The 27359-nt window shown below is 40.2% G+C and overlaps 1 protein-coding gene and 1 long non-coding RNA gene across 4 annotated transcripts in view; one reads left to right on the top strand and one right to left on the bottom strand.

Annotated features, from left to right (window-relative positions):
* The window catches only part of dlc1 (DLC1 Rho GTPase activating protein), a 90690-nt gene extending 63475 nt beyond the window's left edge, over positions 1-27215 (bottom strand). The window contains exons 1-4 of one of the 3 annotated variants that reach the window (XM_038713408.1): positions 27153-27215; positions 17171-19147; positions 11738-11869; positions 11305-11397 (exon numbers count right to left, since the gene is read on the bottom strand). In XM_038713408.1, coding sequence (XP_038569336.1) covers positions 11305-11397; positions 11738-11869; positions 17171-19099 — 2154 coding nt within the window. In that variant the 5' untranslated portion in view covers positions 19100-19147; positions 27153-27215. Of the gene's footprint in view, positions 1-11304; positions 11398-11737; positions 11870-17170; positions 19148-20161; positions 20786-27152 lie in introns of those variants that run through there. The other 2 variants (XM_038713406.1, XM_038713407.1) reach the window with 2 other exon arrangements.
* Positions 119-27140, top strand: LOC119899028. Its single transcript, XR_005443688.1, has 3 exons — positions 119-1409; positions 25109-25169; positions 26201-27140. It is a non-coding gene; the product is annotated as an uncharacterized LOC119899028 (long non-coding RNA).
* Positions 27216-27359: the final 144 nt, after the last annotated feature.

Here is a 27359-nt window from a genome sequence, read left to right as displayed (position 1 = left end):
ATGACCCATGAAGTCACTTACACACAGTGTAAATCTCACCTTCACACAATGCTGTGTTTTCCCTCATAATAGCAATTACAGTTGAATAAATGTGAGTGAGAGACCACAGAGCCTAACAAGAATTTGAAAGAATGGGTACCAGTAAGTACCAGTGTTTTCATAGCACCACGGTCACATATTTTCCCAATGTTTGCCTGTGTTCCCCCTGGCATGCCACAGTGCAGGTTGTCCCAGTGTGGGGTTGTACGGGCCGTGTCAGGTGTCCACTGGGGAGCTGTAGGCTGCAGAGCACACAAGCGTCAGCTGCCTCATTTACTGCCACTAATTTACTGGAAGTGGGTTGTGTGGGGGCACAGGGGGTAGGGTGCGTGTTTGCTTTACACATGTCTGTGTGTGTGTGTGTGTGTGTGTGGTAGCCTGCAAGCATGTGTGCCTGCATGGTTAACCACTGTAGGGCCATTATTGTAATTACTGTAGCAAGAAGCTTAGTGAAGTAAGTTTTACAATGAATCATTTAAGTTTTAATAATGATTTTTACAATTACCAACAGAAAAAAGTTCTTGCTTGTTTCAGAAATATTGGAATATCTGAGTTCTTATGTACTTGTAACTATAATATTACCAGAGGTTTGATACTAGTAGAAATAAGCATGCTATACATATATTGATACTTTCATTTAAGAAGTTATTGTGGAAAGGGTTTTTCCACAAAATATCCACACACTAGCTGCCTAAAATCACTAATTCCAAATTGGGATTCATTTAAAGTTGTAAAAAAGTTAATCTATCAAATATTGTGTGTGTCATGTTACTCCAGCTCTTCATTGAAGCTATCTGATGAGTGACCTGTCTTCAAATCTTTCTTCAGATCTCCACACAAATTTCAAATAGTTTCTGAGGTTTGAACACAGTTCGACTGCACATCATGAGAAGTTTGAAATAAGCAATGATATGATTAAAGAATATTTGGTCTCAGCTTTTGGTACATGACAGTCAATGCTGCGTACATTTTTCGTTTGGTACAAAAAAAAGCATTGAGGTTCAATTCCCAGTTCTAACAAATAGTAAGTAACAAATAATAATTTGTTTTTCTGTAATGGTACTTGTTTTTTCATTGTGTACAGATGTGTGCATGTGCTGTATGAGTGAGTTTGTCAGAGATGTTAAGCAAGCCATTGGCATGTGGCTCTTGCACAACAAATCCAAGCAGTCCACCGTGCCTCTCTCAACCCCACAATCACCCTCTCATCCCTTGCCCCCCTCCTGCACTGCAGCTGCAGTATGTGTGAGTGTGTGTTTGACCACCCATGGTGTGTGCTGGCCAGGGATTAGGGGGCTCAGGCTAACCCAAACCTTTTTCTCCACCACTTAACGCAAATGGCTAAATTGATGCAGATGGCTTATGGTCAGGTAAGCTGGCGGCTCCAGCACTAAATGTATGCGGTAAGCTGTGTGTGATAGAGGGAAGAGAGATTGTGTGTGTGTGTGTGTGTGAGTGCAAGCGCACGCCTGTCCAGGGCCTTTGGAGATGTTATCTGGAGCTAATTTCTGTTTTTTGACTGGCATGAATGTGCTCTTTCTGCCCTGCACTTATACAAGAATTTATTCTCCACGCTCTGTCGACCCCTGAGTGCACGTGTGCAGGGAAACGTGGGAAACAATTTCATTTTAGCCTTGGAAAAGTCCAACCCCCCAACCCTCATACTTTCTCCCCCGCATCCCCTTTATTTTAATAGTTTCCATATGTCACACTTGAAGTGTGTCAACAGGAAGTGATGCGATGACTTGGTGTAATGATGCGTTGGACTATTTCCAGAGCATGTATATCAGTGTCCAGGTGTTGGCTTTAACAGCTATTTTAAAAGAAAACAACTCCTAACGAAATTTGGTGACACTTGAAAACGTCTCAGTAACATGTACTGAAGTCTTGTATGATGCTAAAAGCCGAGGTGAAATCTATAGCACGAATGGGTGCACTTTCAGTCTCTAACTATGTTAGGAGGTTACTGATTTACTATACCCACTGTGTGCACACACACATACACACAGCTGAGGCCTCGTTCTCTCACTCAACCTTGAGTCATGAGATATGTCCTGTATGGGGTGATGTTGACTGAACGAGGGTGAGAAAAGTGGATATGCGCACACACACACACACACACACACACACACACACACACACACACACACGTCTTTGTTTACAAGAGCAAGGGAAAGCAACAGGCTTCTTGTTTCAGGCAGAGTCTGGTGGGGTTTAGTGTTAGCCCCCGGTGAATAAACTGCAAATTGTTGACTGGCCCTTGGAATCCATTACCAGATGAACTCTTCCCCCGAAAAGGCCCAAACTTCACTTGTTAGATCTTATTAGGTCGACAATCCTGCTGCTTTGTGCATCAGTGGAAACTGCTCATCTTCCTAAAAGATTCACTAATCTGCATGTGATCATCATCATGCGACTTATGGTCTTCCCTTATGGTGAAGACCATAAGGGAAGACCATAAGTCTTCTTCCCTTATAAAGTCCTCCATGAGACTCTAATTGGTCCTACTTAAACAATGTATAGTGCATGGTCTAAAGTGCATTGCTCAAGTGCATAGACAGAGTGAGAGTATGAACAGAAGTGTCAACATCATATAAAAACTTTCTTTGATCAAATGTTACCCTACCATTCTGTGGTTTCTCAGTGAAGTGTATGAACTACACTTCATCTGGAACCTCTTTTAACAGTGACTGACAGATAGATCTGCGTTATATACGGTCGTCTCCCTCTATGAAACATCTGTATCATCACTGCACTGCATTATTTAAAACTATGATGAACTGGTCGTGGGCACAAGGATGCACTATGTGAAAAAGGCGAGCCAGGGGAGTTGTGATGCTTTGGGCAATGTTCTTCTGGGAAACCTTGGGTCCTGGCATTTATGTGGATCTTAATTTGACATGTATCTCCTACCTAAATCATGTACATCCTATCATGGAAACGGTATTCCCTGAAGGCAGGGGCATCCCTCAACAGGATAATGCGACCCGCCACAAAGCAAAAATGGTTCCGGGATGGTCTGAAGAACACAACAACAAGTTCAAAGTGTTGAGTTGGCCTCCAAATTCCATAGATCTCAAATTGAGCATCTGTGGGATGGGCTGGACAAACAAGCCTGATTCATGGAGGTCCCACCTTGCAACTTACAGGACTTAAAAGGATATGCTGCTAACATCTTAGTGCCAGATACCACAGCACATCTTCAGAGGTCTAGTAGAGTCAATGCCTCGATGGGTCAGGACTGATTTGGAGGTAAAAGGGGAACCTACACAATATTAGGCAGGTGGTCATAATGTTATGACTGATCGGTGTAAACTTGACAGAGGGAAAATAATTCAACTTTTAGCTTCTGAAATACATTTTTAGACAGACATTCAATCGAATGAACCTGGACTGGGTTATGTGACCTTTTGGATGTGTGGAAGAACGCAGAACATTAATTAATATTAGTTCCTGATTGATCCTGTCAGCGTGTCGGGAGATTTAAATAATCTATAACAAATATAGTTAGGCATGTTCTACCCTTTAAAAGCAGGACAATATTGTATGGACTTTTGACCAGGCTTTTGTTGGTAAATGGCGCAATCGCTTTGGGCTGCTTCAAGATAGCAATGTGCCAACAACGCGCCTGACCACACTTCATTTTAAGACCAACACTCCCATGGGCGTATGGTCGTCATCGGTTGGAAACTAGCAAGAACACTTGCGCTGCGCTGTGCACTGGGTGTAATATAGGGCCCTATTGTTCTAACTAAGTACCCAATAACATTTGGTTGCCATTTTGTGATTCTATTTAGGAATCATGCAAAAATCATTGAATCTAACTTTAAAATGGGTGAGAAAGATGAATGAACTATCAAAAAGAAGCGTTATAGCTCCACAAGTGGTTTTAAAAATGTGGTATAAAAAGTTTGGAAATTGAGGACAAAAATGTACACATTATTCCACTCTTATCTTATTACATTGATTAGGAGTCAAAATGTGTCACCTGTTCCCGCTCACCAGGTTGAATTTGTGGCTTAATAGGGATAAGCCATGATCCCAACTGCACCAACAATTCTAGCCTGTAGATTAGTCACTGACATTTTTGGAGAGAGCAGAGTGGGTTAACAACACAGACGGATTACGGTCCTCTGTAGAAGACTGTGTGGGCCCCATAGCAGTCCTGTGGCAGACACACAGCTTTCTGACTTACCAGAAGGACCAGTTGGTGAGACCTTGCTGGGTCACAGTTTTTGTAAAATTTTCTAAAGAATGTACACTCTTGTCTGTCAACTTTAAAATGTCCTGCATGCTTGGTAACCCAGCTGTAAACACAATTTGTGCACATGTACAGTTTCACCTGCCACAATAAGATCTTTAACTCTGAATAAAAAAATTGGAAAAACTCATTTTAGAAAGTGTTGCCTAAATTGCACCTGGTTTTACAATGAATTCCTGTGTACATGTTTCAGCATCTACTGTATGAATGTGTGTGTGTGTGCGTGTGATTCTGTTTGTTTGTTCAGTGATTTATGGCAGATAATTATCAGCGGGCTGCAGGGGTGTTTCCAGATGCCTGCATTTTTTAGTCATCCTTAAGATTTACTGTCAACAAGTACCATCATCCTGCAACTATTTCCTTTCTGCTTTTTACTGTCTCCTTTATGTAATAGATGAGCATTTTGCTTCATCAACTAAGTGTGTGCCTTTAACACGGCCAACTCGTACTTGTTAGCAAAAAACGAGTGATGTTTTCATGTTGGATGAAAAGTAAGATTCATTGAAGTTTTTTTTTTTTTTTTTTAACAAGTACCATGTGGAGCCACTAAATCAAAATAGTGATTAAGTCCATGTGATTTAGGCTTCAAGCCACAGTATGCTGTCACAAAAACAAAGAGATAGTTGTAATTGAGCACAGGGGTGTAAACATAGATTTAAGTGATGTTTTACCTCCACAAAGATGCAAAAAGGGAAAACTAATTCTGTGAAACAATCAGTGTATCATAGCTCAAATCCATTTTAAGAGAAAAAGTATGCTCACTGAGTCAGGTTGTTATATGTGGACAGTTTCTATAAATTTCATGATGTTTTGGCTTCGTGCTCTGCTTTGTTGTGGATATTGTTTCCTGGCAATACTCTGCCAACTACAAAAAAACTGAAATATATTTACTCAGTATATCCTTCTCTCTCTTGTTCTTGGAGTGCTGTATGCAATGGCTATAGCCTTGAATCGACAGGAAAAACAAGGTTGTGGGGGTTGAGGAGTTCATTTTCCACATCCTGTTCCAAACACAAGCCTTTTATTTTTTCGGACTCTCTTTTTTGAAACCCCAGCAGGTCTGTGTTTGTCTCCTTGTTACAGCTGTGCTCAGCAGAGGAGTGACCTTGGAGACAATGACACCACACAAAGCGGCTAGCGTGGCCATGACCGGAGCCACTACTGGCACCCCTTGTCAGACTGAATGGCGGTTGGTTTCATAGCTCGCTGACTCATTATGGCCTACTACAGTCTTTAAGCCAAATATGTGGGTGGAATGTAGGCAAATATAATTATGCCTGCTGCACATGGTGTTGACTGTTGACCAAGGACTAAGGAGAATGATAGAGAGTGGGAGCAAATGTAGAGAAAAATAAAAAGGCAGTGAAAGTAACTAAATATTAAGTCTTTTATCTGAGAAGGACATTGAGAAGGTGGGGTTTGGATAAAGGATGTTTGGGGACTGTGAGGCTGCCAAACCGGAACATGGAGGAAGGACAGAGCAGAGATCTGCTAGTGACCTTAGCACGCAAACCACAGCGCTTCTATTGTTCACCAAACCACAGAGAGATAAAGAGCTATGTACATACATAACCAACTGACAGGGAATAAAGGCTTTCCATCATTGTAAAATAAAAATAACTCTCAATCAATCATCGTCCTAAAAAATCCCTTGAATACAGTCATAAAAACTCCAGATAATGGAAATCTGTTACTGTCAGAATCCACTGTCAAATAGCGAGGAGATGGCAGAATTTGTGTTTGGAGCTGTGTTGCCGTGGAGACAGAATACAGATCCAAACAATGGGTCAAAGGTTGCCCTGTTAGGGAAAGTTTACTAAAGATGGAGAGGATGAGGACAGGTATAGGGCAGCACCTTACCTGTCTCCATATGCATGACATGTAAAACACCCCTGTGCTAAATTTAACAGCCATGGTCTGTGCCCTGTGATCTGAATATGTCTTGCTGCTGGGAATGCGGTGAGGGTGACTGATATGTTGTTTCCGACTGTAACATTCAGAGGAAGGTGGTCAGGGGTCAGCAGCCTCCACCCGCCTCTGTGGCTTGGCACATCCTCTGCAGCTACAGAGCTCTAAAAATAGAGTCACGTAACAAATGGCTCTCACACCACGCATAACTTGAGTTTGTCACTACAGATTACACTTACAAAGCCAAATGAATGACAGCTAACAATGTTATGAAAGAAAATTATACAAATTCTCAAAAATCAAAACAAAAAGCTAGTACTATTCATGATTGGAAATAATTACACCAAAGAAGGAAATCTTTCGGGAGACGGGATATAATTAGAGCTGAAACAGTTAATAATACTTTACTTCGTGTGATTGTATAACGACTATGTTTGGGTTTTAGACAAAACAAGACATTTGACAACATCACCTTAAGCTCTAAAAGTGTTCCCAAATATAATATACAGCCAAATCAATAAATACACATCAGGCCACAAACCAAATGAAAGCCACCTGTTGCAACACAACAAAAAAACACTGTAAGACACCTGCTCCACTCGGCAAGGAACAGAAACCTGCCAACAAAAACACTCTGGGCAAAGAATAGCAGTTTCACTATGAGAAAAAAACACCTGCTGTGGCACAACATCCGCTAAATGTTAGCCTAACATTCGATTCAGGAATAACAGCCACCTGCTGAAGGCTAACAATAGCCACCAATAACCTAGCAAGAAGCCAAGAATCTAAGCCAAGTGAATGTCCACTCATCACCAACACACACAGCCACATACCACCACTTCAGATTTATCATTGTTACATAAAACAGTAAGAGTATGTGCTTGGTACAATCACACCAAAGTGTTACACTGAGTGCCAGTAGGTATCAGGGGGGCAGTAACAACATAAATACCAGCTATCTCTTGCATAATCCAGCATAAGATGTAAGGAATGCAAATGCTCAATGATAAACACTTGAGCACCTACCAACATAACCCTTATCAAAACACACACACACCCCAACCACCCTTCTGCAATCATCCACACGACATGAGATGAGACACTCACATTTCTTTCGTCCTGGCTTTCTACACCACAGGTGTAGGACTAGGGGGTGGACTGAATATACAGGGCCCTCATGTGAGGAGGGCTCGCAAAGATGCTAGAATGAATAGCTGAATGAATAGAATAAATAGAAAATGCCTATGTACAGGGTCCAGAATTTTGTGCTACGCCCCTGTTCTACACCAACATGTTTCTGAGGTTTACACCTGTTTTACTGCCCAGATCAGAAATGTAGTTGTAAATGTAACTCTTGTTTTAAAATCTATATCAGCCACTTGTTTGCCTCGTGTTTCACTCAAACTTGGAGAGGCTTCAACAGATGATTACCAGTAATAGCTGCACACTCCAAATCTCTACATGTCTTTGCAAATAACAGCAGATTTATTTCACGTATATTTATTTCTTGGAGGTCTGGAGGACAGAATTATGGGATTTTCACTGCAAAGTGAACAATATATTAACTCTTTACAGTAGATGGATTGACAGTATAATAAAGTGACTGTACACAAAGTTTACTTCCTCAAAAAATAAAGGATTTAGTTTTAAGTTACTCTTTAAGTAAAATATGAAGACACACATCTAAAATTGATCTCACTGCCAGTTGGTCTTACTTCCTGCCAGAACTTCAGCCTCTCACTGACCTTCTGCATGGAGATATTTATCTTGGTACTTTATACACATTATCAATTTTTTGTTGTAATAGGTCCACATACTGCTACTTTTATCTCGACTGCTTGGACATCCTCTCATAAATTACAGGAGTGTGTACAGTAGCAATTTCTGTGTTGATGTTACCTTTAAAATGGGTTATACTCACTATTGGCTTACTAAAGATATATATTGTTTGCTATTGTTGGCACTGATGTCAAGACATGTTCGTGGCAACAAATGTGAAGTGAAAAAGCTATTTAGCACAGAGCCAGAAATTTATTGTCTGGCATTTTTCGTATTTTAGAGTTTTGTTTATATAAATATAAATGTTTTTTGATGTCACACTGTGTGTCTGTTTGATCTGTTTAGTGTTGTTCTCAGCCGTTTTTTTTATTTTAGTCTGTTCTGTATTTGTTATTAGTCTGTTGTGTTTTGGGTTTCAGTCCTGTCTGTTGTTTTGTGTCAGTCTGCCTGGCGTTAGTTTATTTATTGTTGCCTGTCTTTTGGTTTTGAGCTGTGCCTGCCTTAGTTCTTTTCTTCTTCTGTTATTGTCTGGTGTTTGATTTATTGCCTTGCTTCTGTCATTTTCTCTGTCTGCCTGCATGTCTTTCTCATTATTCTGATCTCTGTCACCTGTGTTGCTCCCACCCTGGTCATTAGTCCCTGTAAATATGTTTGTTTGTTTCTTTAGTGTGTGTCTAGTCATTGTCACGGGATGTGTGTTCTGTTGTCATTTGGATTTTGCCAGTCTCTACTACCCATAAGCTTTGTTTGCTTTTTGATGGATTAAAATCCCTGAACTTGCTGTCAGCTCTTCCGTGTCTTGAGTTTGGGCTCCCTCCTGCTTTGCACTCATCTGAACTGTGACAGTTGAACATACTGTATATAGTACAAGGTTTGTTATCAGTGTATGATTTGATTGTTTGCATCTGTCCCTTCACTGTATACAGGGTGAACAAAGTAAAGGGGACATCTTAAAATGTAAAATAATCCAAAAGCCCTACAATAAATCCTATTATTCTAAAGCTTGAAATGTTCAGCCTTTGTCAACAATGTGTCAGATGAGTTTTGATTAAACTCAATCAAAATCTTTGAGGTTGTAGTTTGTGGTGTATTTGTAATATTGTACGCAGTTTTGGTAATTCAGTCTTCCCATGCATAATCTATAAAAGCTGTCAGTGGTACAGTGTAAAGGTTTGTACTAGGAGAAACAGTAAAGGAAACAAAGGTTAGACATTCACTCTGGTAAAGTTTTATGATAAAATAATGACTGTAAATACTACCTCCCCTGTTATTTAGAACAGAGTAGTATTTTTACATAATAACAAATAGTAATTATTCCGTGCTTGAATAAAGTATTATATTTTCTACATCTTGTAAAACACACCTGTGATGTCTGGTTGAATTTAAATTTTTACCTCAACCCTGGATCTTCCTCACATCTGCCTTGTGTTTACATCGTTTAAAGGATTTGGATTGTCTAGCTAAAAAGATTAAGTGGGCGTCACAACACTTTAAGTCTGAAAGAACTCAATAGTCTCCTACTACTACTAACCACTGAGAATCCCATTCATGAAGCCATCATCTCTTTGGCCTCAATCAATCACCCCACAGGACCTCCAATGTAAAAAGCCTCCTATTAGGAACAGTGAAAGCACTATTTACCCAAGCTTAGTGAGTTACCTTGTGTTACTGCAGGAATGGAGCTTGGCACAGACATAATACATCACAAATCATAGAGTATGTTATTCTGTGTCCCTTAAATTAACAGTCACACATGAGTGAAATATTGCTTAACTTTGGGACCGAAATGTGATGTGTAACAAGACAAAGCAATATCAACTAGGAATTGCGGGAGATAATTCAGGAATGTGAGACGTCCTTTTTTCAAGGAATACTGACATTTCCACAGGTTGTAGTGATTTGTTCCAGACAGATAAGAGGACTGTTTTGCAACAAAAACATCCTGTTCAGCATTTAGGGTTATCCTATTATGCATCAGTACATCATAAGAAAAATTGTCTCAAAGCAGTTAAAATCGGTTTGTTTTTTTTTACATGTAAAGGTTTGCTTTAGTGCTGGCTACCAGCCTGCTTCACTTTGACCTCGTTTGGAAAGCAATAGCAATGCGAGGCTGACAAAGTCATTAAGTGAGCAAGCAAGGGGTTTGAAAATGCAGATCTCACTTGAAGCATGTCCCCCCTCTTACTCCACCCCTTGCCCTGGCTTTTTACCCCCAGACCTACCTTCTGACCCCTTTGTTGGGGAGAAGTGGTCTACATCTTTGGAACAGGCTAATTATAGAGTTTTAACGTCTGCTTGACTAAGCCCTAAGTGCTGGGGGACATTCCTACAATTGGGAGAATTACTACGAGTGTGTGTGTGTGTGTGTGTGTGTGTGTGTGCCCTCCTTGTTTGCCGTTTTTATTTAAACTTTTGTACAGCTATGTCCCAAGAGAAAAATGTGTGTTTTATTGGAGACATAAAAGCTGTTCAACAATAACTCCATGCTCAACTAAAACACAATGCAAATAATTTGACAGGTTTAATCATGGACACACAAGAGAAACCAGAACCCTCTATAAAACAGCCACAACTACGTACAATTGATGTTACGAGGTCTTAAATCCAAATTGATTTGGAGGTCTAAAATTATTATCATTTATAATTCCTATAATTCCTCTAAATCTTTCTGGGGTAGTTTCAAAACTGTCAATATTGGAAGAATAACATTCTTTCTTTTAAAGGGGACACACAAAACTAGCCATGTGGTCTCTATGCAATTATGCTATTGATATTTTGGTATGAAAAGTGTTCCAGCAGATGAATACCAGTAATAGTTGCACACTCTGAATCTCTCCATGTCTGGGGAGTCTGGAGGACAGAATCACAGGTTTTTCACTGGAAAAGTGAACAATATATTAATACTGTAGAGCAACTGATAGTGTAAGGTTGTGTTGTAATAGGTCCACATACTGCTACTTTTATCTCGACTGCTTGGACATCTTCACATAAATTACAGGAGTGTGTACAGTAGCAACTTCTGTGTTGATGTTACCTTTAAAACTGGTTACACTCATCATCTGCTTGCTAAAGATATATATTCTTTGCTATCCTGTGTGAACTTGCAAATGTCTTCTTCTTCTTAATAAAGATATTCTATATAATCCAGTCTTATATTTATATATAAATATAAGACTGGATTTTGTAACATACTGTATACAGTACATGGTTTGTTTTTAGTGTATTATTTGATTGTTTGGATGTGTCCAACCTCATGACCTGCTAAGATAGATAATAGATGCAGTGTATATTGGTATGATATAGAGATCCTGACTTACCCCACTCTTAGGTTTTGCTCCAAGGTCTGGTGTAGGTCCTGAGGTGGAGGCAGCGGGAATGTGTGCTGCTGGCACAGATCCTAAATCAAACTCCTGCACAGTTAAAAGATGACAATATATGCATTACATTGTTGCGCAGAGAGCAGTGTTTTCCTGTAATATTTCAGTTTTTACTCAAAGATGACAAAAAAGCATACTTTTATAAATACAAAGCACACTACACAGCTCATAAGACTTGCATTGTCTATGTTTTACATTGATTACTACAAACTGACCTTTAGGGACAAATACAATTACTGTAGGTGAGGGAGGACATAAAAGAACAAATTAACGTAGATTATTTCTGGATCCAGCAGTATTTTTAAATAAGGGGTTGTTTCAATTGCAGTAGAAACTGCAGCCAGATCCAGCAAGGTAACATGCAGATGTTTACCAGTTGTCGTCGATGGAGGTTGGGGGTGCTGTCCATCGAGGAGGAGACACTGAGGGCATTCTCAATTTCTTGGTCTAACTGGTCGAGTTTCATCAGCAGCAACACCATTGAGTCCAGACGAGCATGCTCACACTGAATAAAGAGACCAATCAGAGAAAAGAACGTTACCGTTGCACTGAGCTCATAAATATAACTATTACAGCACTGCACTTATTTCCATTTCCATCATTGGCAACTGTCACTCAGGTAATCGCAGGTGTGTCCTTGAGCAAGATACTGAACCCAAAATTGCTCCCGATGGATAAGCCAGAGCCTTGCACAATGCTCAGTGTGTGAGTGGGTGAATGAGAAGCAAACTGTAAAGGACTTTATCTATTAAAGTAGAGAAGCTAGCTCACCTGGTAGTGTGCACACACCATAAACAAGGCTTTTGATAAGTCATCCCCTCTCTCCCTCGCCCACATTTCCTGTCTCTCTGTTCAGCTGATGCTATCAAATAAAGCCTAAGAAATTATATAAAAAAGAGAGGCGGCATATAAATGCAGTCTATTTGGAACAAATGGAGATGTTTTTGACATACGGGACAGCGTTTGTTTTCCTGTCTACTCAAGTGTTCAGTGTGGGAATGGCTTACTCTAAACTCTCAAAAGGGGAACATAGTCAACTGCCAATCCTGTGTATAGGGTCACAGGCAGGACACACATAGACAAACAACCAGTCACACCTAAGGTCAATTTAGAGTCACCAATCAACCTAGGATGTACAGTGAGAGAACCCACACAGACAGAGCGGGGCAACCGGGATTTGAACCTGCGACTTTCTTGCTGTGAGGCCACAGCACTATCCACCGTACCGCCTGCTTCAACATAATTATGTACCTATTTTCCAGCTTCCTACTTAATGTGAACAAATTACATTTAAATTCATTGATGTCTTTGTGTTTTCTGTTAAATTGTGCAGCTTTCTAGCTGCCAATGAGCCAGATAAATCAACAATTCTAACTAATTGCAGTCATTCCCGTTCAGGTTACATTTTGTTGACAAACATCTGCTTTCATAGACAATTTTTCTCACATATGCATTTTATGGAAGGTTACTACCTTTTCTTTCAATGATATATTATCAGCAATTAATCAGTATTAATAAACAAGAGAACAAGTCCTTTATTTTATAGATTCATCAGCTTGTTGCCTGCTTGCTGATTAGTAATGGCAGGGCAGTATTGCTAACTGAACCTAGTGAGCAGAGTATTATCAACATACAATGGTTGATTGAATATAGAACAAAACAGAGGAGACAGACTAGATGGCTTAGATGGTACTAGAATTAGCTCATCTCAACCCACTCAATAGTTCTTCTCTTTACTTTATCTACATCAATGATCATATCATCATCATATTAAATATATATTATTTATTTTTTTGTACAATCCTCAATTACATCAAACTTTATAGTTAATAATTGTTTGTTGCATCTCCAAACAATTAATGTCAAAGGGCTTTTGGCCCTTCAAGAATTCTTTAAACTTTGCTCATCCCTGCTCCTTGCTTCTCTTTCCTCTTCCTTTCAATCTGATGCTGATGACTCTTATCTTGACACTTGACACACCTCTGAACTTCTGTGTCCTTCTCCATTCTGCACTTAAAATAGTCCTGGTTGGTTGTTTCCTCTGCTTTTTCCACAAATTCTGTGAATTTAATGTTTATTTATTTTCTATCCTCTCTGGTCAATTTTTAATCATATAACGTCAAGATTTCCAGTATTTTCCCTGTAGTCCTCTAATCTGCAATTCAATTATCCCATCTAACACTGTGATAACAAGTCTCACACTGACCTCAGGTGGTGTATCTCCAGTAAGACAAGCTAAATGTCATACAATTTGGCCCACCTTACCACTCTTGTTCTGTTCTGTTAGCCCTTAATCCTATTTTGTTTGATGCAAAACAATAGCCCATGTCTGAAGTTAAAATCATGTAAAAATCCCTTTCTGAAGTAACACTGTATGTTTTCACTTCCTTCAGGCCCTGTCTTTTATCCTGGCTCCTGGTGTGGCTCTCTGTCTGAGCTTCTCTTCTGAGAAGAACCCCAAGAAATTACATCACATGGCTGGTTCATTAGTGCCAAACAAACCTTGTTACAAATCCTGTTAAACACTTAATGAGGGTGAGCTCATGTGACACACAGCCACCGTGATTGTATGTTTGTGCGAAGGTACAGAGGCATGTTAACACGTCAATGTGAGCCTGGTTTTCAATGTGCTGCGTCTGTTCTTGGGTGTGATGCATACAGAGATGTTATTGGGTTGTGTGGGATAAGGCTTATGAATCCTAGATAGCATCTGCATCATGATAAACAAGCTACAACTCCAATCCTGCGCCTGGCTCCCTGCTCCATCCCTAATAGCGTCTTATGACATGCGCTTACATTTATTTTCCAGTTAGTGCCCAATTAGCCTGTCAAACGCAGTTCCTATTGGGTTGCTGAGAGAGCAAATAGACATTGGGGGCCATGTGTCTCATGGAAATGTGTCTCACATTGATGCATTCATTGGAATTCCTAGCTGGTGGCAGTGCACATCGCTACGTTCTTTCTCCTTGGCAAAGTACCACAATGAAACATTGTATCGTGGTAAAACAATGACATCTTTACGAGGCCTCACTGAATGAACAAAAGCATCTGGCTCGAGATGGCAATAACAACCACAAAACAGCAGAGTAAAAAACAAGTGTAGAGTCAGGCGCCTCAGAGAGGCAAAGTTTTTTAGGGGGCATTTTGGTGGTTTGGGTGTTCTCAGAAGCTTCCTTTTCTCTCTCTTTTCCATCTTTTGAGGTTTCTGTTACATTCCTCTTGACTTCCTGTTTTTTGAGATGGGAGACAGTTCCCACACTGTCAGACCCCTCCTTCTCCTTTCCTTGCTCTCTTTTTCAAACCCCCCTCTTAAACCCAGTGGCCCGCATCCCATTTCTCAGACCTGTCCACTGAAGCAAGTTCTCTTTCTCTGCGGAGTTTAACATAGTGTGCAAATAATTTATGTATCAAAACACTGCATACACTGTTCAATATAGGTATCTCTTTTATAAATAGGGCCGAAAAGACAAGCATTGAATTAATAAATTAGGACACAAAGGCAGAAGAAGAGACAGCAAAAGAGCTGAGATGATGATGTTGCCAAGCCATCTGCTGTCAGACAAATGGCACCTGAGGTCAGGATAAGGCCTTGTTGCTAAAACAAATAAACAGTAACAAAGCCCAATATCAGGTTAATCTGAAGTCATTATACAAACCAGATGGGTTCATTCTGCAAACACTGCAACAACAACAACTCGGTTCACTGGGGACATGATCAAGTAGTTATTACAATATCTTGTCAGAGATAATTCCAGGTTACTGTTGTCATTGTCCCAAAGAGATAATAACATCAGTTTCGTAATTCCCTTCATGATATTCCAGAGCTTCTTCTCCCTGTTCTTCATATTAAATACAACATGTTACATGCCTTCGGTATGATAATGTTAATTATTACTGCCTAATAATGTTGCTGTCCTCATGACCTTCCCTAAAGAATATTTTCTTGGTAAACTGGCTTCATGTAAATATACCCCATGGTGAAAACCCTGTGGTGCAGTCAAAGAGGAGGAAAACTATCACCATATGGTGGATGGATTGCCGCCTTCTACTTTCATGGCTGAACTTCTCTTTTCGAGTTCCAGGAGCCTTTTATTTTTTTATTTTTTTTACATATTTAATCCAAAGGTTTGGTTTAGTCATTCTAAGACTAAAACTGGAGCCAGTGGTAATAAATGTGGCACTGGTTTTCCATGTCCCTACACTGGACTATGATCTCTCGTTCTTGGCAGCTGATGGAGTGATGTCAACTTTGGTCATGACTAAAACGGCCTCCAAAGTTTCTATGCAAACCTGGAATTTATGTTGAAACAATGCAGTTGACAGTTTATTGCTAATTACTTATTAAGTTATAATTAGCTGCAGTGTAATGCTACCCTCATTGATACAGTATAAATGGGGTGGACAAAATAAAAACACCTGTCCGTACAAAGCAGTACAATTAACCAGCACCGCAAACTGCCTCCACAATGATATTTCAGATGAATGTAGTATTAGACCGCATCAGTTTTAGCTACCGTAGGTGTACTTTAGTTTTACCTAATAAACTGACAACTAAGTGCATCTTAGAGAAAGTTAAAAAATGTCTACAACTGAACATGACCAAACAATATCAACAGTCATTACCAATGCAGCATATTGCCCCATTACATAAACCATAGGCATCAACACATCCCACACACTGACCAACAAGTCACTATTAATCACCACATTGTTAATGGACATCATATCACAAAGATAACAAGATATTTAGAGCCAGGTATTTATTGAGTTAATTATTGTTATGTAGGAGTGCAAGTTCCAGTGTTTCCTTCTGACCGCTTAGCATTTATATGCAGTAAGAAAACATTCAATAAAAAATTGTAGACATAAGCAGATATTTGTTTGTTAATATATTTGCCATCAACTACAACTGTAATAATTTGTTAATGTACAGTTGTAATAATTTGTCTTCATAGGAGAATTATAGTTGTTGACAGATACTGTACATTACTGTACAACTACACTGTGTGTTATGAACAAATAATTAATGTGTGTGTAATGTGTCTATAAATAAAAACTAAACCTCCTCAAAGATACAATTCTCAAAACAACTCAAGCATAGGATTTTCAAATTAAACTTTGTAAAAGTTGCTGTTTACAAGTGGGTGATAGTCTTCAACAAGAACACATCACAAGAATTTACACAATATGGTGCTTGTCTAAATAACATGCCTGCTTAATGCAGCCTGCATTGTAAATAATGGATTTCTTGTTGTCATTCCAAAAAGACCAACACTGTAACTACTAATAGTGAATAAAGACTGTCAGTTCTCAGGACATTGCTTTGTTCCAACAAGCCCAAATCTATGAACTGCTTTTTAAGGTTTTGGCACTTTACTGTACCTACAAGCACGGCTAGAAGTGTGTAAATAGTACAACATACAGTAGGCCCTATTTGCTGTAAAAAGCAGTTTAAGCCTTTCACCCCAGAGATTATTTGAGCTTCCAACCCAGTCTGTATTCATAGTCTCCATGCCCTTATAGGACCTTGTTTTGCAATGAGCAGTTGAGAAAGAGTAAAACATTTCACAGACCCCCCCCCCAGCATGTGAGAGTGAAGTCATTGTTTTCCGAGACACTTGCCAGAGTGTCGGACAAAAATTATTTGTAGGCTGTATATGCCCAGTAAGTGTCAGTTCAAGAAGAACTTAATTTTGAGGGGCTGAAGTGCCAGAGACGCACTTACTACACAGAAACAAACACAAAAGGTATTTCAACTAATATTGATTATGATGTACTTCCACGTCAATATTAAAAATAGTCTTACCTTTCTCATGCGCACTTTGACCACATTGTCCTCTTTCTGATCTTCAGGCTCATTTGTCCCATCTAAAACTGGACTGGCGAGTTGTGTGTCACTGTAAATAACTGTGTGTGCGGCCTCATCCGTCTCCTCCATTCTAGAGACTGTGACTCTTGGCCTGTGGTGTTCCCTCTGACCATCTGCCGCTGCAGGTGACTCACTGAAGTAACAACCAAAGGCTTTTTGGTTGCCATAGAGTCCCTGTGGTGGGAGCTCATCGTTGACCTCTGCAGAGTATGGTGGCACGTTTTCTGTGTGCTGTATGGAAGCTGCATGTTTCTCATCGATGTGGGAGCGCTGAACATCTGGATTTGGGGTGAAATCCAAACTCTTTTGAGGATCCAGTACAAGGGTGTCATATGGCTCAACGTGGCTAGCTTCTGGGATTGAATCCAGTTTTGAACAGCTATTTTCCAACTGCTGAGCTATGGTATGATCCTCACAACAAGCCAACTCTTTGGACATTGAACTTTCATCAATGTTTTCCATTGGTTGACTTACGGAGGTTGTCGTTTCCACATACTGGTCTGCACACTGAGTAACGTTAGTCTGTATGGGGTCTCCTTCTGAATATCCAGTATCCAGTTTTTCAGATGGCATACAGCTGTTAACTGTCAAAGAGCAACACTGACCTTTAAAACAAATATCAGACGATGTGATTGGCCAATACCTGACTTCTGCTGCTTTCTTGCAGCTTTCCTCTCCCTGAGGCCAGTTCATTGCTGTCAGTTCAACATTATGCTGTTCCAACAGTGTCTGGTAGGATATTTCACAACCATGCGTCTGATCCAATACCCCAGTACAGTCATGACGATCCTGCTCTCTTCCTTGAATGTCTCTTGAATGATGTTTAAGTCCTGTATTTTCATTTAGAGTTTCTGGGTCATTTAATCCATCGAGCTTGTCAGCAGAATCTGCGCTCCAGCTTTCAGTTACTCCTTTGTCACATACTTCTTCTACCACTAAAGTCACAACGGGTTTCACAGTTTTGTTAGCCTGCGACATCATATTAACTGAACTGTGCAGCACACCAACAGGTAAGGTTACACTTGCATCAGCACGGTTGGAGATGGAAATCTTCGTTTCCTCTACATCTGGAAGGTCAGTTTGAGGTTCCAGTTCAGCAGCGGAGGACTGGTTTAGTGAGGCCTCAGGGATTTCAGGAGGTCTGCTGTAACCCTCTGTATGACTCTCCTTTGTTTCCTGATGATTTGGCAGTTTGCCAGGCTGTTCACCAGCAGATTCAGACAGTGGAGGCCCATTGTTTGAGGAGATAGAGATGCATTGTTGATGTTCACGAGAGATATGTGGATTTTTAAAGGCATTATCGTCATTGCAGATGTCGTAACTCTGGCTACTCTCTGTACCAACTTCACCTTCACCATTGATAGTTTTCTCACTGTGACTGCGACTGCTGCTATCAGTTGCACAAGAAATATTTATAGTAGACACCCTACTGCGTGAGGTACAGTGAAATTCCCCAGAATTCCCAATGCTTGCGGTTTGGAAATGCTCTGATTCAGAGGCCCTTTCGGGAACGTCAACATCCACCAACTCATGAGGGCCGTGAACTAACTCTTCCTGCAAATCCAGTGGAACTTTCACATTGCTTCCCAATAGTTTCAACTGTTCTGATCCAGTATCATCATTCACAACAGAAGTTGTCACCTCAAGTGTCTGAGCCAGATCCTCTGTGGGCAGTTGGTGGCAGCCCTCTGGCATGGAGGCACACCTCGTTCGTCGACCTTGTTTGGAAGCCTCAGCTCCCATCCAAAGTGCCTCACTGTCCACCCCATGACAGCAGACCAGATCCAGGTCATCATAGCTATACTGTAATCCTGAAGGGTGAGCGACGTGCTCCTCCCAACTTCTTTTTCGTATGGCTACTGACATGGTGGACAGCCAGCGCTATCCCATGGAGAAAATGGAGAACAAGATCTGCTGCAATCGAGAAAAGAGAAATGAGGATAAGAAACAGCCGGTGTTCCCAAGTTATGAGTTTACAGTAACTGAATGTGCACATGACAATATGGTGAATAATGTTTCACTTTTAAAGTAAACAGCTGGGGAGTAGTGAGTGGAAGTTCAAGAAGGGCGTGATTATACTCCATTCACAATTCCCTGGAAAGTATAAAGCCTGCTGGATGTGTATAAGATAACAGGATTCTTAGTTATGCTAATCTAACATAGGAACTGATATCTTTTCAAGCAGAGCTGTGCCAGATTTCACATTGCAGCATGCCAACTACACTGAATGTACTTGATCTGGAACAGTTGTTTTTGCCAGTGTTAAGAAGCTTTCAGCAATAAACCCAACAAAGCTTCTTGGATTCTAAAACATTAGGATAAATATAGACGTCCCTTTTTCCTCTTTACAAGGTGAACTGTAACCGAACCAGCGTTTCCAATTTATACTTACCCATGCACCCAGCAAAAATGAGAATGACTTAACTAAAGCGAGCTAAAACTGCAAATGACAGGCAGTGTCTCTGAACAGATGGGTCTCCACAAGCCAACATTATTATAATGCATACTGTGGGTTCTATCACATGAATCAAACCAAGCTTTCTACGGCGCTGTTTTTCCTCTAGGTTTGAATGAACACAGGGATTCAACAAGCAGGAATGTCCTCAATTCAAGCTGAACATTTGCTATATTTAAAAAAACAAAAACATTATGATAGAAGATTAAGAATTAAGATTCAGGATTAAGAATTAAGATTCTGGATATGCCTCCTGTATAGTACAATAGGTGATTGAAAACTAGGGTCTAACATAATTTCAATACAATTTCTCTATCAACATATTTCATATGTAACAAGAGCCAGTCAAATCAAGTAGCATTTTGCACATTATGTCACTGAGTTGCTTCTTACCCAACATATCTAATAGCTTCTAAAGCAGCAAAAGAAATATAAAAACTTGAGAAACATGGGTTGTTCCTCCACTTTTTCACCTTTTGTTGTTTCCTCAAGAGAAGAGCTGGATGGTATCAATTGCCATCTGCACCCTCTGGTATGAACCTGTACCTGGTTATTAAACAAGGGAGGTTACAAAAAATGTCCCATAGCAGTTGCTCCTTCAACTTGCCCTTGAACCAACAGCAAAACTGACATCCTCAATACATCTCAGATATTTTATTCTGGAGTAACAATCTCTAATTCTCCAGTGACAACAGTGTTTTCCAATATAATCCAGTAGCTAATTAAACACCAGGTGATAATCCAACAAAAAGGTTAAAGGTCCAGTATTTGCCTTGGGTACAGTTATCCAGAGATGTCTTGCAGGTTTTCTTTTCATTCATCCACCGACAGCAATGCGCTTACGTTTGGGAAATATGAATCTATCTCTTTCCAAGTGACTTGACATACGTTTTATTTTGTAAGCAGTCCTTAGTCTAGGTTTCTGTACGCCATATTCTGGACTTCAGTCAGTATCGCTGCTGTAAAACTGCCGGAAAGGCAGTGAATCCCCCAAAGGCAGGCAGAAAGCCGGGGAGCAGTGAAAAGTCCAAAGACAACTTCCATCTTGATCACATTAGGGTTTTTGCTGACGCTGAATGCCTAAGAGTCGGGGTGGTGTAAGAGGGGCCGGGTTTTCTTTCCCCCACTCCACCCCTGCTCTCCTCCGTTCTATCCCTTTTCTCATCAGGTCCCCTCCCTGCTGGTTTTGACAGGGAGTCTGAGTCACATCCTAGGAGCCCCATCCCCCGTCTCATAACTCGCCCAGCACACTAAATGCATTTATTCACTCCAACGCCCTCTGATGTACTTTCTCTCCTCACTGTTTCAGAAATTTCCTCTCTGCTTCTTCTTTCAAAACTTTCTCTTTCCTCTTTTCAGTGGACTTTTCCTTCCTTCTTCCTTAGCTTGCTATTTCACTAGGCTGGGCAAGGCTTCCACCAGTTGGTTTTGATTAGTAACAGACAGGCTGCTTCGTAAGACCTCTGGCTATGGGCCAAGAGAGATTGCTCTAATGTTTTGGCTGTTATTTCTGAGGTGTGCTTTTTTTAAAATTGCCTTCTTGTAACTCTACAAGCATTCTTAACCAAACACAATGACACTAATGAAAAAAAACAAAGAAAGATGTCTTTACAGATACACTAATACTATAAGAATAAGTATAAAAAGTTGTACGACAACAGGGACAATGAAAAAAGTGCTGCCGACCTGATATATTTGTTTTATAGTAGAATATAGTAAGTATAGGAAGTAAAAATATATTAAAAGAACCCAAGTGCCAGTAATTCATTTTCTAATATAGTCATTTGTCTGCTGACTCAGCAGAAAGAAAAGGCAAAGCCTGAGATATTTAAGCGCGTTGTCACTGAGACAATTTAAAACAAATGTTAATCAGAAAAATGTGTCTTGTAAAACAAACAAAATATCCCACAGACTTCCACTTCCAGTGAAAAATCTCAAGAGCTCCAACCCATTCTTATTTACATTAGCACAAAAATGCACATTATAACATTCTAACAATAACAAAGTTGTGACCTTATTTTCCAAAGCTGTGACCAAATCTACTAAGACACTTTTTCAAAGCAACAGGGACAATGCAAGCACAAGAGAAAACTGGAATGAAGCCCACTCCAGCTATCCCTGCAACCCTGGCCTCTGACCTCTGGGTCATCCAGATGTGAGGTGAGGCTCTGGTTGAGTCTTTCTTTAGGGGCCTTGCTGGGAAACTGTATACTGCCGGCAAGTTGGCTCTCTAGGGACACAGATGGCCGCTCTCAAGGGGAAGGATCCAAATTCAACAAGACTCCTCTGCAGCATGTCACATGATGGGTTCTGTGGTTATGCCGAGTGCAGCGTAACAAAATGCAGATCTTCTCGGTCACAGTAGCTTCCATGTGGATATGGGTGGTGATTGAAGTGCAGAGGCCGACACGGAGCATGACTCAGGCAATCCACTAATTACCTCCTGTGGACATCCAACACGAGCCTATAATTTAAAAGGCCAGGCCTCCCCCTTCCAGTCCGACCATCCTGCACAGCCACAGGGCAACTCGTCTACGTCACAATCTGATCCACCAGCGACACTGTTCAAACTCATGTTCAATCAACAACATGTGTGAGACGAAATGCCCATCAGCTGTTTTATGTGTGAGCTGCAAGAGAACTGAAGCATTAAAATTGGAGCATTAAAACAAAACATAGCTTGAACAAGTCATGCTAGTGGCTCTGCGAGGAACAGCTGCTTTGAGGCAGCTTTGCAGCTGCATTGAGGTAAACACAAGCATGCCAACATGCTCACAATGGCTAATGTGTTTATGTTTACCAAAGCTAAATGTGCTAACATGTTGACATTAACTAAATAGCATTGAATACAAGGTACAGCTGAGGCTGATGGGAATATATATGATATATTCTATTGTCATTGTGTAGGTATTTAGTCATATACCACAAAATTGGACAACATTAAATGTTGATGGTGGTGCTAGAAGAAAAGGGATCACCAAAGTTCATCCCGAGGGGGACATGAATGTCTAAACCAAATTTCATGGCAATACATCCAGTAGTAATGAGAAATGAGACATTTCACTCAAAATCACAGAAGTCACCCTCATGCTGGAGCTAGACAATGAAGGCCTGTACAAAATATTGTCAATCCATTTAGTAGGGGTTGAAATATTTTACAGGATAAGTGAAAACTTTGACGTGCTGGTGGCACTAGAGGAAAAGGTCGGTGGATCACGAAATCAGTAGTCCGTATGTCTGTATATGCATGGTAATCCACGAAACAGTTGTTGAGATATTTCAGTCTAAACCAAAGTGGTGGAACAACCAACCAACCAAATTAATATCCCTAGTCTTGCCACTAGCAAGGCTAAAAACAATTCACTCTCAGAAAAAAACTTATTGTACAAAAGCTTTAAATGTTTGACCATAACTTTACAAAACAGTATGAGGTGACATGAACTGCTATATTCTCTGTTTTGTGGTGGTCATTTGTGTGGATGTGTCAGCAGTCTATTTTGGAATCTGTGTAAATTACTATGTGCTGTATAAGAGAGTTATTTCAGAGTTTGTGAGTATTTATTTGCCCTTTTCAGAATCATCGTTACAGGCCAGACTCTGTCTAAGTCCCACATCACAGAGGATGAGCATGACCATTCTCACAGGCATGCAGCATCATTGGTCACATGTCTAGAGCGATCACATACATGGTTAAGAAAGACCTATTCATGATTCACCCTATAATCCCCCACTGTTCAACCCCTCGACTTCTTAAGTGGAGCAGTGAGGGCCCAAAGGAAACAGCCTCACATTCCTCACTGATATAGTTTATTATTGGAAAAAATAAGCCAGTCTAAATCATGGGCATTGACGAACACACAGTGTTTGCCCATCTAGGAAAATGTAGGTGACGCTTGTGGAGAAAAAAAATACCCTGTCCCTCCTATAACTGAGTCATTTTGAGTCCCTGCACACAAAGGCTGCTTTGAGAAGATTTTGTTGCACCCTTTTTAAGGCTTCTTTAAATAACCGCTTTCTGCTGTACTTGCCTGGTAGTTATGTGATGTTGTGAAAACAGATCTTGAGTTCATTAACACTACAAAAAAAATAACTTAACAAAATGCCAGATTCTCACATGAAGATCTAAAAATGAATAACAACAAACCACACCAAGATTCTTGCAATCATGTTCCTGTCACTTGTTATGCCCTGTGGTTAACACCTCTTTTTCAAAAGCCAGTCAACTGCATTTGAGGCCTGGATGGGAACTTGAGCAATTGAGAATCGTGAATGAAACGTCCCAATGTAGATGATGCAACTTATAGTAAGAGCATTTAGAAAGAAGTTGAGGGTTGCTGTCTTAATTTAACTTTAATCATTTGTGGATTTTAACTCGCTTTGCTTGTGTGCATCTAAATGCAAGAAGTTGTCATGGGAGAAACCGAGGGGGCCTTGGCCACTGATCATGGGTTATAGTGTTTCTGCTACCGTGGGAACAGGAAGTACAAGTTATTAAGGATACAGACCATAACAATCTCCAGGCTAAAATAATTTATCTAATCTTCTTGTGAGACGATCTGTGTGTGTGTGTGTGTGTGTGTGTGTGTGTGTGTTTGCGTGGTTGTGTTGGTGTATGGTTACAACAGAATACTATAACATGTTGTTTCGTGTGTCAAATCAAATGAGACAAACTTGCGTAATCTGGGCTTAATTTTTATGATGACAGTGGAAAATACTGTTTCACACTGTGTTCACTGTGTACCATCTTGTTCTTAATTTTTTTACTACTCTGGCATGACTAAAAGGCCTTGATGACCAGCAGTGTCACAGTGAAGGACACGAAGCCATTTTAGAAGTCGCTGCTTTTACCAGAAAATAAACATCCTGGCTCACAGACAGACACTATTTGTGGGGAATAGCATTTGGCCAAAACCATTAGGGATGACTGTTTACTTCACATTAGTAAATATAATCATGTAAATACAAAATCACAAGCGCCATTCACTGGGGAGAAACATCACTGTCTGTTTAGGCTCTAATTATATTGTATATTCAAAACACGAATATCCTTCTTGTGTTGCTGCTTGTAAACATGATATGCCATTTATAAATATTTGGATAAGCTTATATATTTTAAGACATATGAAATCCATATACTTAAGCTTTTTACAACATAAGATACTAATGGAAAGAGCCTACTCCATACAAGACCTTGACGATGCCATGAAATGGAGACTTCAATGCCCCAGTAAATCCCAGTAAACTTCAAATAAAAGAAAGCCATAGCACATTTGAAGGAACTTTTTTCCTCCTCACCTCGCCTTCTTGCTCCTTTGGCTGTCGGTTCTTTTCATTCCAGACAGCCTGGATCTTCGCCCTCCAGGACACTCAGCCTCACCTCGTCACTTTTGTGACTTATATATCATCTGTCCACTTTCCAGGTCTACAGGGAGGTCGTACGGCCCAGGTCATTGAAGTTGTTTGGCATCTTCCTGGATCCATGTATGTTTACAATCTATCCACCTAATATAGTTGTTCGGGTTCTCCATATTGTAATCTTTCAATTGTTATGTCTGTCGGTTCATCCTGGAAGAGGGATCCCTCGTGTGTTGTTCTTCCTGAAGTTTCTTCCATTTTTTCCTCCGAACCAAGAGTCAATGGATAGATGCCAACATATGCTGTATATATTATAAAATCCTTTAAGACAGACTTGTGATTTTTAGTTTCGGGCTATATAAATAAAAATGACTTGACTCTTTTTCCAAATCAATCCGCCTTTATTTCCTTAACATCCTTACATCCTGTTTCAGTATGGGGGGAGGGGGGGACTAAAAAGATGCTATTTCTTAAGAGAGGATGTGTGAGTCAGGATTACATTGTTGGCAAATGTGTGAATGCAGTCTATGTTCTGCTCAGACAATCTTACTTGCATCTCAATCAGACAGTTGGCAACAACAGCTGGATTTCATCTGTGTGTACGCTGACTCAAACAAAGGCCCCATAACCCTAGAAACACGTGCACCTGAGCACATTCTCACACTTCTGTAGCCGTAAAATATGTGCAAGAATGCACACAGCCTACAGATATACATAGCACTCACGTGTACATTAGTAACAAATGTGGCAAATGTTTCACAGACCTTCTAGCATACTTTAAATTGGTTTACCAAGCAGATGTTAAACTTATTTTTTACCTTTTTTTTTTAATATCCAAAGTCAATTTCAGATTTGTGATCATTTAGCCAACACTAAAACTACAATACATTTTTTGAGATATCCCACATCGATGACAAAACAACTGTCAGTACTGAGTCAAGTGGTCAAGTGATTCACAAAAAATCTATTGTGAAACTGAAAAGTGAGTAATTTATTATCATTATTTTACTAAAAATGGATAGAAGGTTATAGTTGCGATATAAAAATGGTTTGCTTGCACTTTTGTAATCACATCATCACAGCCTCACAGCCTTCAGCTTGAATCTTGAAAGTATCTGAGGACAGATAATTTATCCTCTTGTCTTTTTGTTTATGAGGAACGATTCTTGAGCTTGGACCAGATCCTGTGAGGGCTGCGATGGTGACGTACCAAACCCCCAGGCACCCCCACCCCACCCAGAATTCTGCTGAACATATGCTGGGCTGGCACCGACTCTTCCAGTAAGAGATCCAGGAAAACGTGTTGTCCTTGGACACCGTTGCTACAGCAGTATCAGCGGGAAATACTTGAGACCGAGAGTAAGGAGATGAGGGGCCAGGAGCTGTTTCATCATATGATGAGAGAGACATCTCTGAACACTTACTCCATGTGTGATTTCATTTTGGTTCCAAATTCCAAACATCTGCCCTTGTTCTCTCACGTAGGATTCATCAGTGCAGTGTTCCTCATACAGGTTCTGGTCCTGCAAGATCTAATTATCTTTAGTCTTATTGTTGCTTTTAATTCATACTGATGTAATAAAAGCTATTATCAGGAATGAGGAGAACGTGTGTGTGTGTGTGTGTCTGAAATACAGTGTGTAAAAGGCCTACGGCTGCAGGAATTTTGCACCAGTCAGTGTAAGATTGATAAGACTTCCATAGTTAAATATTTACCTTCCTTTCCGGTCTCCTAAGCAATGCAGCAGAAACGTTTCAAGTGAAAAAAAGAAAAAAATAAGACGCAACGCACCTCTTCTTCCTGAGTGGCCCACTCAGGAGGAAGTGTGCAGGTCCGGAAACGTTCGATATGAGGAGAAGAAACCTCTTGAAAATAGCAGGCAGGGGTTAATGCCTTATTGAAAAAGATGCTATTTGAAACATTTTTAAATAGTAGCCCCAACTAACTGCAGACATGGTGCAAAGAACACGTATCAAGAGTATCTGGGCAAAAGCTGCTGTTCCTATGACAAAAAATAATGATGCGCAAGAAGGCATTTTTAAGACATATAATAATACTTAAAGATACAACACAGAAACCGGAATCAGCTGGGATTCAAAATCACTAACCTTTGCCTTTGATTGGACTTGTGATTGTGTTGTCTACCCAACAGCAGGGCCACATGGGAGTGTCTGTAATTAAGCAATAAATTAGCTTTATATGGAAGAAACTGGTTGCAATAACACGACACAGACTGTTGGGGGCGACAACCCCTCACATTAATCAACGAGGGGAGATGTACCTCAGACTATAAAAATGGCATTATATGTTTAGTT

The sequence above is a fragment of the Micropterus salmoides genome, unplaced genomic scaffold (assembly GCF_014851395.1).
Source record: "Micropterus salmoides isolate LMB-PRFRI ecotype aquatic unplaced genomic scaffold, ASM1485139v1 Ms_hic_scaffold_12, whole genome shotgun sequence".
NCBI classification, from domain to species: Eukaryota; Metazoa; Chordata; class Actinopteri; order Centrarchiformes; family Centrarchidae; genus Micropterus; species Micropterus salmoides.
The sequence above is the reverse complement of the archived record's forward strand: the minus strand, read 5'-3'. Positions and strand labels throughout refer to the sequence as shown.